The following is a 13,679-nucleotide window of genomic DNA, read 5'->3' on the forward strand; positions in this document are numbered from 1 at the left end:
TTTGTTTTTTATATAACTTTAAAAATAGAGACTCCAAGCATTGTATAGACATGCGTTTCAAGTCTGTGTGACAAATATTCGTAATTTTTTAGGTCATTTTCTGTCGCGTTTCAGAATGAGTTTCACATTGAGAGAAACGGCAGAATGCGCATCATGTTTATTTTCTTTATTTTACGAAAAACACAACATTTTGTTTTATTATGAGTGTACACAAATAAAACAAGACATTTAAGCGTTTTGAGTGATGTATAACACTTACATGTAAAATCAAAATCAACAGACTATTTAGACTCTCTTTTGTACTGATAAGAAAAAAAAGTGAGCTGGTATCGCTGGCCCCCAGGGGGTTAAAGAGATAAAGTTGTGTGATCTCTCTCAGAACAATGTGAAAAGACCAGAATGTGACTATTTTCTTTTTAAACAATGACCTTATTTTATCACTATCTACTGTAAAAAGAAGCTGTCCTCAATTTTCATACAGATCAAAATACATTAAACATAAACAACAATATAAAGGCTTCTTTAATAGAATACTCCCTCTACACTATGTCTTGAAAGAAGGAAAATATTTTTATAAGGTTTCCTTTTTGTATCTCTACTTCATATCAGCAACATCAGATATTTAACAGTCCTATATTTTATTTGAAGATGTATATAACTGTATCAATAAGAAATTAGCATTTAAATGAATCTGATGTGTGTTGAAATGTGTCTATTATTCTATTCTATTCTATTCTTATGGTTAAACATGCCGAGTTTTAACATGGATTAAACATTTTACGTCACCTAATAGACCTACAATGTGTTCTTCTTCTTCTTTTTCAATTTTTTAAATATTTTGTTATTACCATGATCATAATATCATGGTGTTTTTTTAGGTATACTTTGAAGATCCAGAGTGTTGTGAATGAATATGGTAATCATACAGTTCTATGATATTGAGGTATTACCATCTGATTTACCACAGTATTATCACAGGTCATTTTGTAATTGAAATGGTAGAAACAGCTTTGCTATCATTTATCATGTAATCATAGTTTGGTTTATTTTAATGTAAAAAAAAAAAAAAAAAAAAAAACACTTTCACTTTGTCAGGTTGAGATGGGAGAAAACAATGGCATGAATAATTATGAAAAGACGAAAATAAAATTGTTAATTATAATTTGCAATTATTTGTAATTTGTTAATTAAAATCACAGGCACTTTCATTTTGTCAGATTGAGATGAGAGAAAACAATGGCATGAATAATTAAAAGTTCAAAATAAAATAGTTAAACAAGCATTATATTTTCACAATATAATTTGCAATTATAGCTATAGATTTTAACAATGAAAAACGAATTATGAAAATATGGCAAGACATTTAGATTTGTAATTACTGTATATAAATCATTTTCATTGAGTATCTCATATTAGGGCTGTGAAATTCATTTATTGTGTTTGACAGGTGTGATGATCAATGGAGTTGAGTTTTCACCTCCATCATTAGGGCACGGGCTAAAATATGGATAGAGTTTCCCAGTGAAAGACTGATCAGTGAAAGAGTAGAGATGAGAGCTGGACTCCACATCATAAAAGGAGACCAGACCCTCCTCATAATCCACAAACACACCGACCCGCTGCGGCTTCACTCTCACACGCAGAGAGACATCAAAGGGATCATCACAGGCTTTATATTCATTCTCATTCCTCAGAATCACAGTCCAGTATCCATCACTGGGACACAGTGTGATCTCTCCCTTCCTGTCAATGGATTCTCTGGCCACTCCTAATTCCCATTCAGTCTTTCCCTTCACCTGCACCTCAAAATAAAATCTCCCTGAGGAGAATCCCTCCTTTCCCAGGACATTTACACAGTAATCAAATCTCTCTGGGTTGTCTGGAAGTTTCTGCTCAATGTCTTCATCTCTCACTTGTTTTCCATCATCAGACAGGATGAGATTAGGATGAGCTGTATCAGGATCCAGAGTCACATCCACTGAGAAAACAGAGAATATGAATCACAAATTCACAATACAGATATTTAGTGCTGATGTTTGTAATATGTAATCAGTGTTTAATCATACTGTCGGTCAGTGATGAAGCTGTGAGTATCTGAATGTAATCTAGTGTAGTGCAGACAGCACACTGTACCTGCATACTGCTGTATCCTCTTCAGTTCTGTAGAGACACATGACAATAAAACACCATCAGATCTTTGACATGTTTATGTGTGAATTATAGACAAGATGTAAGATTATATTTAAAGAATTGTACAACATCATGTTTTATCTGATCAATGTGTCTCTGCTGATATTTGGAGAATCCCTGAACTCCTATTGTGTTTGAGCTCGAAATATTCCTCCTTTTAGAAGATCTTTGGGAATGTTTTGTGAAACATTTTATGAAATTTGTATTTTAGATATTTGTATGGCTAATGTTATTCATCTCAGTTTTGGAGTGGATTAGTGTTGTGGTTATTCACTAAAGACAACACTATAAAAAATAATCTTTAAGAAAAATGGAAATGAAAATGAAGCCCAGCACTGCGAAGCTGTTTGAACTAGAGGTCAGAAATATTCTAATAAAAAAAAGAAAAAATTTGCATCTTAAATTCATGATGTCTATCGATTTGATCTTCTTCTGCTAAACTGATTTTATGATCACACACTTCTCTTATTTCAGCTTTAACAGACTCATTCTTCATTACTGATATTAAAGGGTCATGAAACCCCCCTCTTTCAGCTCAAGTCTAGCACAATCTTTTTGAAAAATGCTACTTAAATGGGCGTGGTGGCTGTGAGAAGAAGGGAGGGGAGTGGGTGTGGTATGGCACGGCAGGGGAGAGGAGAGGAGAGGAGAGGAAACTGTCATCGCCAGTGGCCTGCATATCGACTGTCACTAAAAATCAGTGGTAACACGTGAGGAAATGCTAGATTTTGATAGCTGGAAAAGTTAAAGTCTAATGAAATACACGGACACCTTATTTTTGTCCTTTCAAAAGTAACTGAATGCCCTGCTACATATATTAGCCTACCTACAGTAATCATAATTGTATTTAAATCAAATAAATTGTTTCTATACACACTATAAATGCATTTATTTGAAAATAATAAATTTTCCGTTTAAAAAAAAACCTTCCGTACACAGCCTAGATCTACGCGCTCCCTAAACCCACATAAGATGGACAGTGACAGAAATTTTCACAAATTAAGCATTCGTTTCGTACAATTGAGGTATTATCGAAATATCTAAATTTTTAATAACGAGTGATTATTTAACAAAAGGCAAGTAAAACAGTCAGGGTAACATTTTAGATACACACACACACACACACACACACACACACACACACCTCTGAAGCGATAGAAAAGTCCTCGGGACCGCATCACTAGACGCAACCTGCATTGGTGTACAAGGCTGAAGTCCACCATTCTCCCGTTGAATGGTTGCTACACACACAGAGTTTAGATGTGTCCGTGGTTGATGGTCAACCAACCGCCCGCAGTCAGAGTCTAGCCCGGGCAGCATCGCGGGGAAAAATGCACTGGAACTTTTGCACCACGAAAACAAACGCGCGTCCCATCATTGCTCTCTCATCTACTACGCAATATCAGTTTGACTGTCTGTTCCACGTGGTATCATGAATAATTAAGAGAAGTGTCTTCTCATTGGATAAGAAAACTCAGTACATGAATAATAATGAGACACCGATGAGTCATCAAAGTACAGCCTGTGACGTGGACACGATGAAGATTTTAAACCCGGAAGATGAAAATAGCGGAAAAAAACTAAATTTTAACCATTTCCCCCCAACTATTAAATCTAACAGATGCTAACATTGTCTTCAATGGTGTTCAACACACATACTTCTGTTAAAATCTCAGAAAATTTGGCTTAGGGTTTCATGACCCTTTAAGTAGTAGTATATTGATGCTGCCTTCACGTGCTATGGAAAAGATGATATTTTCCACTTGTGAACTGGTATTTACCAGTGTGTTGTGTTCAAGTGCTTTTGTTGTCGTAATGTAGTACCCGCAAGGTCTGTGTCAGTAGAGTATCTTTTTTATCTTTACAAAAAAAAAAAAAAAAAAAAAAACGTAAGTGTGGTGCTTTCTGATGATTAAAACATAATTAATAATTAAAAAAAATAAAACATGACATAAAATGATTAAATATGAACCAAGGAAATTGCGGCGAAGTTGAAAATTGAGTGTTAACGCATTATATTACAATCGTTAATGACACAACATTGTATAGGCTACAAAAACTATCCGCTAACAGTATTCAAGACTCTTGCGTTGCTCTCCGCCATTTTGAAAAGGTTAAAGGTTATCTCATCTCGGCAACTCGTGCATCAAAATATTCTACGAGTTGCCCAGTTGAAAATACCACATGAGGGGGTGTTCATGTGCATTTTCCATGTCGGCTTTTGGTATTTACCATAATTACCATAGCACGTGAAGGCACCATTATTGTCCCTTTAGGGAAATTCTTTTTCACATTTTCAAACGCTTTTTATTGTACATATTCACGGCACATATAGACATACATATTTCATACACAATAGACATTTGACACAAACATATACTTATATCATTGGGGTTTACATGGGAAAAACATTATTTCACTGCATACAATTATTTATCTGTGTGGCTTTGTCTTGTTGAGTGTTTGGATGGCTGAAGGGATTAGGCTTCTGCTGAAGCGGGCTTTATTGCACCTTATGCTTCTAAACCTCCTGCCAGAGGGTAGAAGTAAGAAGTATCGGCTGAGTGGGTGAGTAATGTCCAGGGATATTACATGAGCGATACGTGTGATGGCTTTGGTGTTTAGTTCTTGTAGATTTGGAGTGGGCAAACCTATTATTTTGGTGGCAGTATTGGTTATCTGGGTAAGTTTGTTACGGTTTTTTACAGTAAGCATGTTGAAAAAGCAGGTGGAACAGTATAATAGGATGGGTTGAACAATGCTGATATACAGTAGTAGGAGTAAATGTAAAAGATGATAAATATATGTATCTGTACGGTGTATTTGATATTGCTGTACCAGTTAGTGTGAGTTTCTCCTGTAGAGAGTCCTGCAGTTTAGTCAGAGCTCTCCTCAGAGTCTCCAGACTCTCATCAGTCTTCACACTGATCTCAGACCAGTTCCTGGTGTTTCTAGAGCTGCACAGGGATGAGTAAATCTACAGCAGGAGAGAGGAGAAATCCTTCAGCATGGGGAGTGTTATGGTGTCATATACTGCATTATCATTGATCAGAGAGATGTTGACTGACCTGTAGGAGGTGGAGGTGATCTTCAGTGTGTGAGAGCTGCTCCAGCTCAGTGTTTCTCATCTTTAGCTCAGTGATCTCCTGCTCCAGCTCTTCAATGAGCTCTTCCTCCTGTTTCTCTGCTGCTTTCTGCTGCTCCTCCATCATCTCCAGCAGTTCAGTCTGACATCTCTCAATGGAGCGGATGAGATCAGTGAAGAGCTCCACACGGGCTGCTTTCTCCTTCTCTGTGTTTCTCTGCTCAACCAGGACAATCAACACATTATTAGTGGTGTTTGTTAAGAGAAGAATCAGTGTTATTATTTCTCATACTTCAGTGTTTTTAGGTGGTTTTCAAAATCTTCAAGATATTCAGACCAGCAGTGTGACTGTGAGTGTGAAATTGCTTTTATACAACAATTCAATAAACAACAATAGATATTAAAATTAATTTAATTTAATTATTTTAAACTCACTTTTCTAACTTCTGCTGAGTGTTTGACATCTTGAATCTTCTTGATTCTGTCCTGGATCTTCTGCTGTGTGTCTTTCTGTGTCTTCATCAGTTGAGTCTATAGACAGAGAACAACACACAATATGTTTTCATAACTGATTCATTTATATTTAAGAACATGGGATTCCTCATGATAAGAGCCATTTAAAATCAGTTTGTCAGTAACTTTTACCTTCTTCTCTTCACTCTCCTCTTCTAAAGAAACAGTGTTGTGGTTCTTGTGTTCTCCTTCAGTGCAGAACAGACACACGATAGTCTGATCATCTCTACAGAACAGCTCCAGAGGTCTCTCATGTTTCTGACATATATAGTCCTCCAGATTACTCACAGGATTGATCAGTTTGTGTTTCTTTAAACCTGCCACTCTCAAATGAGTCTCCAGGTGAGTTTCACAGTAAGAGCTCTGACACACCAGACACGACTTCAGGGCTTTCAGCTTTCTTTCCTCACAGACATCACACAGAACTTCAGCTTTTTTCGCAGGACTTTTCTTTTTACAGTGATCTACGAGCTCTCGGAGTGTGGTGTTAATCTTGAGATCAGGTCTGTGCTTGAATGTTTCTTTACAATATGGACAGTTGCAGGTCTGGCTGTTGTCCCAGCACTTATTCAGACAGGTCTTGCAGAAGTTGTGTCCACATGGAGTGGTGACTGGATCAGTGAACACGTCCAGACATATAGAGCACTGAAGCTCCTCAGTCAGTGGACCGCTGGAGGAAGACATCGCTGGAGAGAGAAATGATGAAGATAAATCACCTACACTAGTGTAAAGTCAAAACCATCTTGAGAGAATGTCCAGAATGTACAGAGATTGAATCTAAACAATGCATGGCTATTTTCAAGATAAAATATAAGATAGATTTGAGTGGGTTATTGACTCATGGAGGATCACTCCCTTTCCTTTCTCATTTTTTAGTTGATGGTGGGAAAGATTCTGCCATTGTTCTTCTCCCTTTTCATGCCTTTTCAATGCAAAAGAAAACAACAACAGAATAATCTTAAACAGGAAATTATGTTTATATTAAAGGACAAGTACAGATAACCTTTCCCCCAAAATTAACAAATATTTTGTATGTATTTTGTAAAAATGTCTTCAAAATAAACTGATGTAAGCATAGCTGCCTTTTAGTAACTAAACTGAATTTTATTAGGTTTAGTGACAATGTTTACATGGTACAATTTCTGGTAAGCTACGCTTTTTTTATTATTTCAGTTCAATTATTGTGATTTGTTTTAATATTGACCCATTTGGATAAATATTAGGTAGGCTACACAAGATAGGTTGTAACGTTGTATCTTTCAACAGTGTTCGTGTTTATTTAGGCTATTAGTTGAGATGATAGGTTCACGTGCGCTAGGGATCTGTCGTCACATTTACAAGCGCCAAAACGGTATTCATTGTTTGAATTTCGTAATAAAATTGACAGAATCTGAGAGCTGAGATTTTTTTATATCATAAAATAACCTGCTCGGTCTAGTCTGTCGGTCTCCGTGTCCTCTTTGCTTCGCGATTTTTCTGTGCGTGAGAAAATGGATGTGTGGCGTGAGAGCGTGTGAAAAGTGTCAATTGCGTGTGTCTCACGGTGAATGCGTGAGAGTTGGCAGCTCTATGTCAAGTGCGTGTCTGCATTCAGTCATACTTTCTTCACCCTTCATAAAGTGTTTGACACATTAGTGCACAAAACTTTGTAACCGGTTCAGCAGGTTTTGTGTTCCGGTTACTTCCTGTTTCTTTATGTCTTATGATAAATTTAAAAAAGCTCAAACTTTGCGTCACAACCAATCAAATGACATAATTATACAATTCTGATACCATTTCAGTGCAGTAAAGAAATAAAGTAGTTGAGTGAGTATTTGACGATTACTTCCTCTGGGAAGTTGCTATTAAGACTGTCTAAAGAACTAAATCACAGTTATTTAGGGGTTATCGGTCTTACTTTTTGGTATCAAATTAGACCAACCTACGTTTTCATTTAACTGACTTAAAGTTATGAAGTCTTAAAGAAAAACATTTGATTAACTTGTAAGACAAGTCTTAGCAGTTTATGCAAACAGACCCTGATTCTGTTCAATTTTTGTTTGACATAAACCAACTAAACCAGATCACTTCCATTAGAAACCTGTTCAGCACAATCTCTCTTATATTTCTATCTCTTACCTGTGAGGATCAGATGTGTCCACAAGACTCTTTGAACGGATCAATAAATATTCTGTTGTTTAAAGAGGTTGATCGTTTCAGGCGTCTATATTGTTGTTGATCAAGTTAGTTTTACTTTCTCTGAATCTCTCTGAACTACAGTGATGTCAGAGCTCCTCCTGTATTCACACATTTACATTTGTCCCTGTATTCGGTGTGTTTGGTTCATTTGTTTATTTGTATTGGGACTGATGTTTCTGTCAGGTCCTGAAAAAGAAAAATAGCAGACTTACAAAAGCTTGATTGTTGTTGTTGATTGTCAAATATTTTCTGACAAAAATGTCTTCCCACAAAATACACTGATGCATTATTTCTTGTCAAGTGCGTGTCTGCATTCAGTCATACTTTCTTCATTCTTCATAAGGTGTTTGACAAATTTGACAAAAGCTTGATTGTTTGGTGATATCTGAAGAGTTTCCAGGACAAACGCTGCTCAACTTACAGTTGTTTCATAAAGTCATAAGGATTGTTAGTCAATCTGTTGCTCTTATATCTGATATTTAATGGGACGGTCTGTCACTTTCGTAGAGGCAGGGTTTAGTCGATCTGCTCTGAGAAACACTGCTATGATTTTACAAAATCCAAATTAAAAGGTTTATAATGTCTCAAGCAAAAGAAAGCAGCAGTAAAACGAGTTTCTCTACATAATTTATCTCAGTGTTTGAACAACTAGCATAAATGGTTTTAGTAACATTTATCAAGATGCTTACAGTCCAGTTTTTAATTTAAGAATTGGCCACCAAACAACACACTGTCTCAGTTTTATTCAAAACAAGATGGTAAAAAAACAAAACAAAAAATAATGACATAACCAATTTTTTACAATAGCTACACAAGTTTGATGGATATCCAAAAGCAAAAGGCAACGGTCTGGATCCACTGATGCATCTATGTAACGTAATAAATAAAAGAATTCCAGCATTATGAGCAGTTCTGGAACCTCATTTTTGCAATATATATCATGCAATAACAGACTACAAATCACATGAGAGCTTAGGAAAAAGGGAAGGTAAAAAGCAAACACAAGTGGAGAAATGCAGGAGAAGATCCAGACGTTCTGGACCAGAGAGAATCAGGATTGACTGAAGAGGTTTGGTTTGTGTGAATGTCTGTGAGTGAGACTGAGGGGATCCGTTAGGCCGAGTAATCCTGCAGAATCACACAAATCACACTATTACACTCTGGAGAAAAAGAGGTGTTAATATGTGTGAAAGCTTCGACAATTCAAATTGACATTATTTTATTAACAAAAAATTTACCAATATATTAAGCAGTGGGAAAACATCAGAATATGCAAATACTGTCATCACTGATTGGTCTGTAGTGACATGATCTAGCACATTCAAACTTTAGTTTATAATGGCCCGGTTTCACAGACAGGGCTTAGACTAAGCCAGGATTAGACCATAGATCAATTAGGACATTTAAGTAATTTTTATAAACATGCTTAGAAAAAAACATTACCGATGTGCATCTTAAAACTAAAAAGGCACTGATATATTTTTAAGATCAGTCAGTGCAAGTTTATTTCAGTGGAAACAGCTCAGACTTACATTTTAGTCTAGGACTAGTCTTAAGCCCTGTCTGTGAAACCAGGGGATAATATTATATTTAACAGCAAATATTTTAAGTTATTTACATGTGTACGAGATGAGTACATCTGAACTTACCGCTCTGGGTTTCTTGTTCATCTTCATGTCAAATCTGTAAGGAGAAAACAAATGAACTCCATCATGGTCAGATCAACTATTAATACCCGTTTAAAACCCTGCATGCAACTCACTAAAAAACCCAATATGTCTATGAACTCCACAAGCATGCAGCTGAAAAATAATAAATGCAAAACCAAAACAAAACTGCAGCAACATCTGCGAATGATGAGGCAGAAGCAAGCATCACAGCATTAATCCACGCGACGTGGACGGCCCTACGCAGCTAACGGACAGAAGACACGCGACTGAGAAACAGGAAGTAAAATTTAGACTTACTCAAAGTCATAATCAAACATGCCAGAGGGGCTGAAGGGGGCAGCGTTAGGAAGGAAGAGAGCATCAGAGGTTAGTGCACTAGACGACCAGCACATCAATCCCACAGTGGACTAGATAGGGTTTCAACACTTGGGTTTATATGTAGACACTAAAGCATCCTCTATAGGGCATCAGTGAATATCAGACCCTAACTAGTGCTCATCTTATTTAATGGGAAACAATCCTGGATGCAAACTGCTCCAAGGCAAACCACACATAACAAAATCAAGATTTGCCATCATTTTTGTGGCTTAGTGATAGGATTATATCAGCAAATGGATTTTGTACAACAATAAAGAAAAATTTGAAAGGGTTGGAAAATAGTCAATATATTAGACCCAGTTATATCAAACCTTCCAATCCATAGTAATTTTCAATAAAAATCTATAAATACAGTAAGGAAATGGGATGTATATCCTCTGCACTCAGTGAGACGTTGAAGACTAGCTCCTCAAAAACTTCCTTCTGTCCATCTAACACAAACACAGATTCAAACGGTTTCATTTGATTCGGTTTCATTCTCTAATCAAACCGGGCGCTTATAGGTCTGAACTGGACCAAAACAGCATTAGATAAACATTAGGACAGTGAGTCTTTAGGCCAAATCCATAAGAGAGGAAAGAACAAAAATAAAAGAACAGAAAGGAAAGAACAAAAATGAAACTGAAGTAACTCCTCCCGTTTGGGAAAAGAGGCGTGGCAATCATAATCATCTATGAATATGTCAATTTATAACTGCTCCCACATCTACTCAGAGGAGTCCACAGGTTATTACATCAAATATTTCACAGCCTGTTCTGAATTAGCACTGGATCAGCTGGAATGAGGTCATAAATAAATAACCATCTTATATCCTGGACCCCAAGGGCATGCTGGAGATCAGGTACCTGTGTCTGTTCTTGTTCTTGCGTTTCTTGTGGCTGTTGTGGTGGCTTCCAGAGGAAGACGAAGCGGCTTTCTGGGGTTTCAGGTCCTGTAAGGCTCCGTCTGCCTCCTCTGTGTCTTCCTGGCTGGGTTCGTTTTCCTGGTTCTGGAGGTCCGGGGACGTGTCGCTCTCTGTCCCGCTGCCTGGCTCGCCTATAGGAGCAGAGGAAAAGGAAAGTTTATAAACATAAAGTGATTACCACATCAGGCCACTAAATACACTGAATCAAAGTAACTTACAATTCTTGCAAAACAATCGTCAAATTGGCTGTTTCTCTTTAAGGCACACTATGTAACTTTTTTTTCCTCAATACATCATCAATCCTTCTTCCAAAAAGTGTTTTTGTCTTACCCTACTAAACATGTTGTAAGTGTTTATATTTTAGACCTGAAGGGATGTTTTTTTGCGTGGGCAAATTGGCAAATTGCATTGATTGCGTGTCTCGTCATATCCGTAAATAGAAAAAAGTTGCTCCGGCTACTTTGACACGTGTCTGGTGTGGGAGTGGCATAGATTAGTTTTCACAACGAGCGAGAAAGGTTGACATGGAGCAGCTAAATCTCAAACCTCTGAGAAACTGCTGGCAAAAAGAGAACATGACAGAGCTCGTAATAAAACAAGAATCAACATCGGCTTGGCTTTTCAGAGATGCCGAGAACTGATTTAAAATGTTGTAAAGGCGATGTGGAGATGGTGTTTTTATTATTCAACAGGTGGATATTTGATTGAACAGATAAATTGTCATTTGTAGCCCTCTAACAGAGTTGATTGTAAAGCATTATCTATTGTGAAGGGTTATGTCATTATGGTTGTTGTAGCGCTGTACTGTAATTTATGTTCAAGGAAGTACAGTGTCTATTAATGGGTAAAGCTACAGTAACGTCTTCAGCTCGTCAGCTTGAGATCCTTTCCTTCTAAACTGGTTATATCTCTTAAGACTAGTAGTGAATGTTTTATGAGCAGTAGAATAACCATATTCATCCGCACAGTCACGCAGAGCCGAAGCACAACCAGAACAATGTTCTTCAGCAAAAGTTCCATTGTGTACCTTTAGGTGTGTTCGACGTAAAACGAGACAGAGAGAGATGCAGGTCGGAGTAATGGTGTGAAAAAAGGTGTGTTCGACTTGAAGTGGTGCTGTGAAGACCGATCGGTGTATGACATCAAAGCACTGCGAGAGCGATTCGAAACCATACAGAGCCGTCTGCTCTCGTAGTACTTTGGTCTGCGCAGTCCAAGTCAAACACACCTTTTACCTTTGTGAGCTGCCAACCTAGACAGGATTTCTGGACTTCACATGCACATTCTGAATGTTCATTTGACAATACCCAAAAATGCTGCCTAGGTAGATGATGAGCCTATGAGGGAGGGTAATCCCTACACAGGCAGCTCACTAGGTTTTAAAACACAGTCCATTTAACAATAAATGAAGATTCATGATTAACTGAAATTCCTTGCAAACACAAGAAGATTGAGATTCTACTCACGTTTTTCATTCATATGATCAGGAATCCCTCCAAGAGCACAAACAGCCTGTAAGACAATTCACACAAAAATAAAGCTCTTAATTATTGTTTAATATCTTTGTTCTTATTTATTATTATATATTTCTAAAATACTGACCGCCACTGATGTGACAGAGGACTTGCTGAAAAGACGTTCCGCTTCCTTGAACTTCCTGTTCCTCCGATCAGTCTTGCTGTTGGAATTCCTAAAGCAGAAGAAAGCTGATGCTGACCTGGATGACTTTAAGATTTATATTATACATCATTAAACCACATGATGTCACTTTACACTCACTTTTGATTGGTCAGATATCGGTCCCATCCTCGAATGATGTTCCCGTACATCTGAGTGTCCTCCAGGTAACTGCCTTCAAATGCATAAATCTGTCTTTCCAGATTCACCAGAGTCTCCTAAGAAAAATACATGCAAAATCTGTAAACTATATATATACACTCTGTGCATACTGTTCATTTAAACATAGAGCTAAAAACGAAGTCAAGCCAAATAATTGTAAGCTGCAGCTGTCAATCATACATGGCCTACATATGATCACATCGTAATAATATTAATTTTACTGTGCAGTTCTACGTTCTTCACTCATTTTTAAAATGTACAAAGTAAACCTCAAGCTATGCACAAGTGGCATGTCTTTAATGTTGTATTTCTGCTGTATGTTGTGCATCAGGAGGCGCCATAACAAAAGCGGCTAACACAGTTAGCATGTTAACATAAATATACAAGATATACAGCAGTAATTGGCAGAGTCATTTTGATATATGTAGCACAAAAATGATTATCTAAGACTATCCGATTATTAAATACAAACACACATGCCTTCATTTTAAATAATGTATGTACAAGTCTATTTCAGTCTCGCGTTAGCATGCTTATCACAAATACGGGTATTCCAGTCAATATACGCATTATTTAGTGCCGGGTCAATATGGATTTAGGTCTTTTGGATATTTAGAAACGTGTATAATTACCGCAAGCTCTTGCTTTCTCTTGACCAGCTCGGAAAGCTCGCGGCGGGTATCGGGGATCTGCGGTGGAGTCGCTTTGGCGTGCATCGCCATGATGGAACTGAACTGGTCAATGACCGAGAAGAGCTGATGCGGATCCTTCTGACTGGAGTACTTCACATGTCCTCCAGTCCGACAGGGGACGCTCGCTCCCTTCCACAGGAGATTTCGAATCGAATCAAATGAGGGAGTATTTATTTTATTTTTTTATTCAAGAAAGAAAAATTACAACAGTGCAAACACGCATCTCTTAG

General features: G+C 37.3%; 2 protein-coding genes across 3 annotated transcripts; both read right to left on the reverse strand.

Annotated features, from left to right (window-relative positions):
- Window positions 1–1,032: 1,032 nt before the first annotated feature.
- LOC311299464 (E3 ubiquitin-protein ligase TRIM39-like) lies at window positions 1,033–8,112 on the reverse strand. The gene is made up of 7 exons (XM_084423037.1): window positions 7,907–8,112; window positions 5,921–6,474; window positions 5,711–5,806; window positions 5,259–5,492; window positions 5,029–5,167; window positions 2,134–2,160; window positions 1,033–1,978 (listed from the first exon to the last, which is right to left on the reverse strand). Exons 2-7 carry the CDS (start codon window positions 6,470–6,472, stop codon window positions 1,428–1,430), a joined length of 1,599 nt encoding a protein of 532 aa, XP_084279163.1. The 5' UTR covers window positions 6,473–6,474; window positions 7,907–8,112; the 3' UTR covers window positions 1,033–1,427.
- Window positions 8,113–8,694: 582 nt separating this feature from the next.
- meaf6 (MYST/Esa1-associated factor 6) lies at window positions 8,695–13,578 on the reverse strand. 2 transcript variants are annotated; one of them, XM_084423057.1, is made up of 8 exons: window positions 13,390–13,578; window positions 12,698–12,813; window positions 12,521–12,608; window positions 12,385–12,430; window positions 10,860–11,049; window positions 9,934–9,963; window positions 9,616–9,649; window positions 8,695–9,094 (listed from the first exon to the last, which is right to left on the reverse strand). In XM_084423057.1, exons 1-8 carry the CDS (start codon window positions 13,477–13,479, stop codon window positions 9,080–9,082), a joined length of 609 nt encoding a protein of 202 aa, XP_084279183.1. In that variant the 5' UTR covers window positions 13,480–13,578; the 3' UTR covers window positions 8,695–9,079. The 2 variants fall into 2 exon arrangements, with proteins under 2 accessions (XP_084279183.1, XP_084279184.1); XM_084423058.1 differs by lacking the exon at window positions 9,934–9,963 and having other exon boundaries at window positions 13,390–13,573.
- Window positions 13,579–13,679: the final 101 nt, after the last annotated feature.

Source organism: Rutilus rutilus (genome assembly GCF_951802725.1).
Source record: "Rutilus rutilus genome assembly, chromosome: 11".
In the NCBI taxonomy this organism is placed as follows: Eukaryota; Metazoa; Chordata; class Actinopteri; order Cypriniformes; family Leuciscidae; genus Rutilus; species Rutilus rutilus.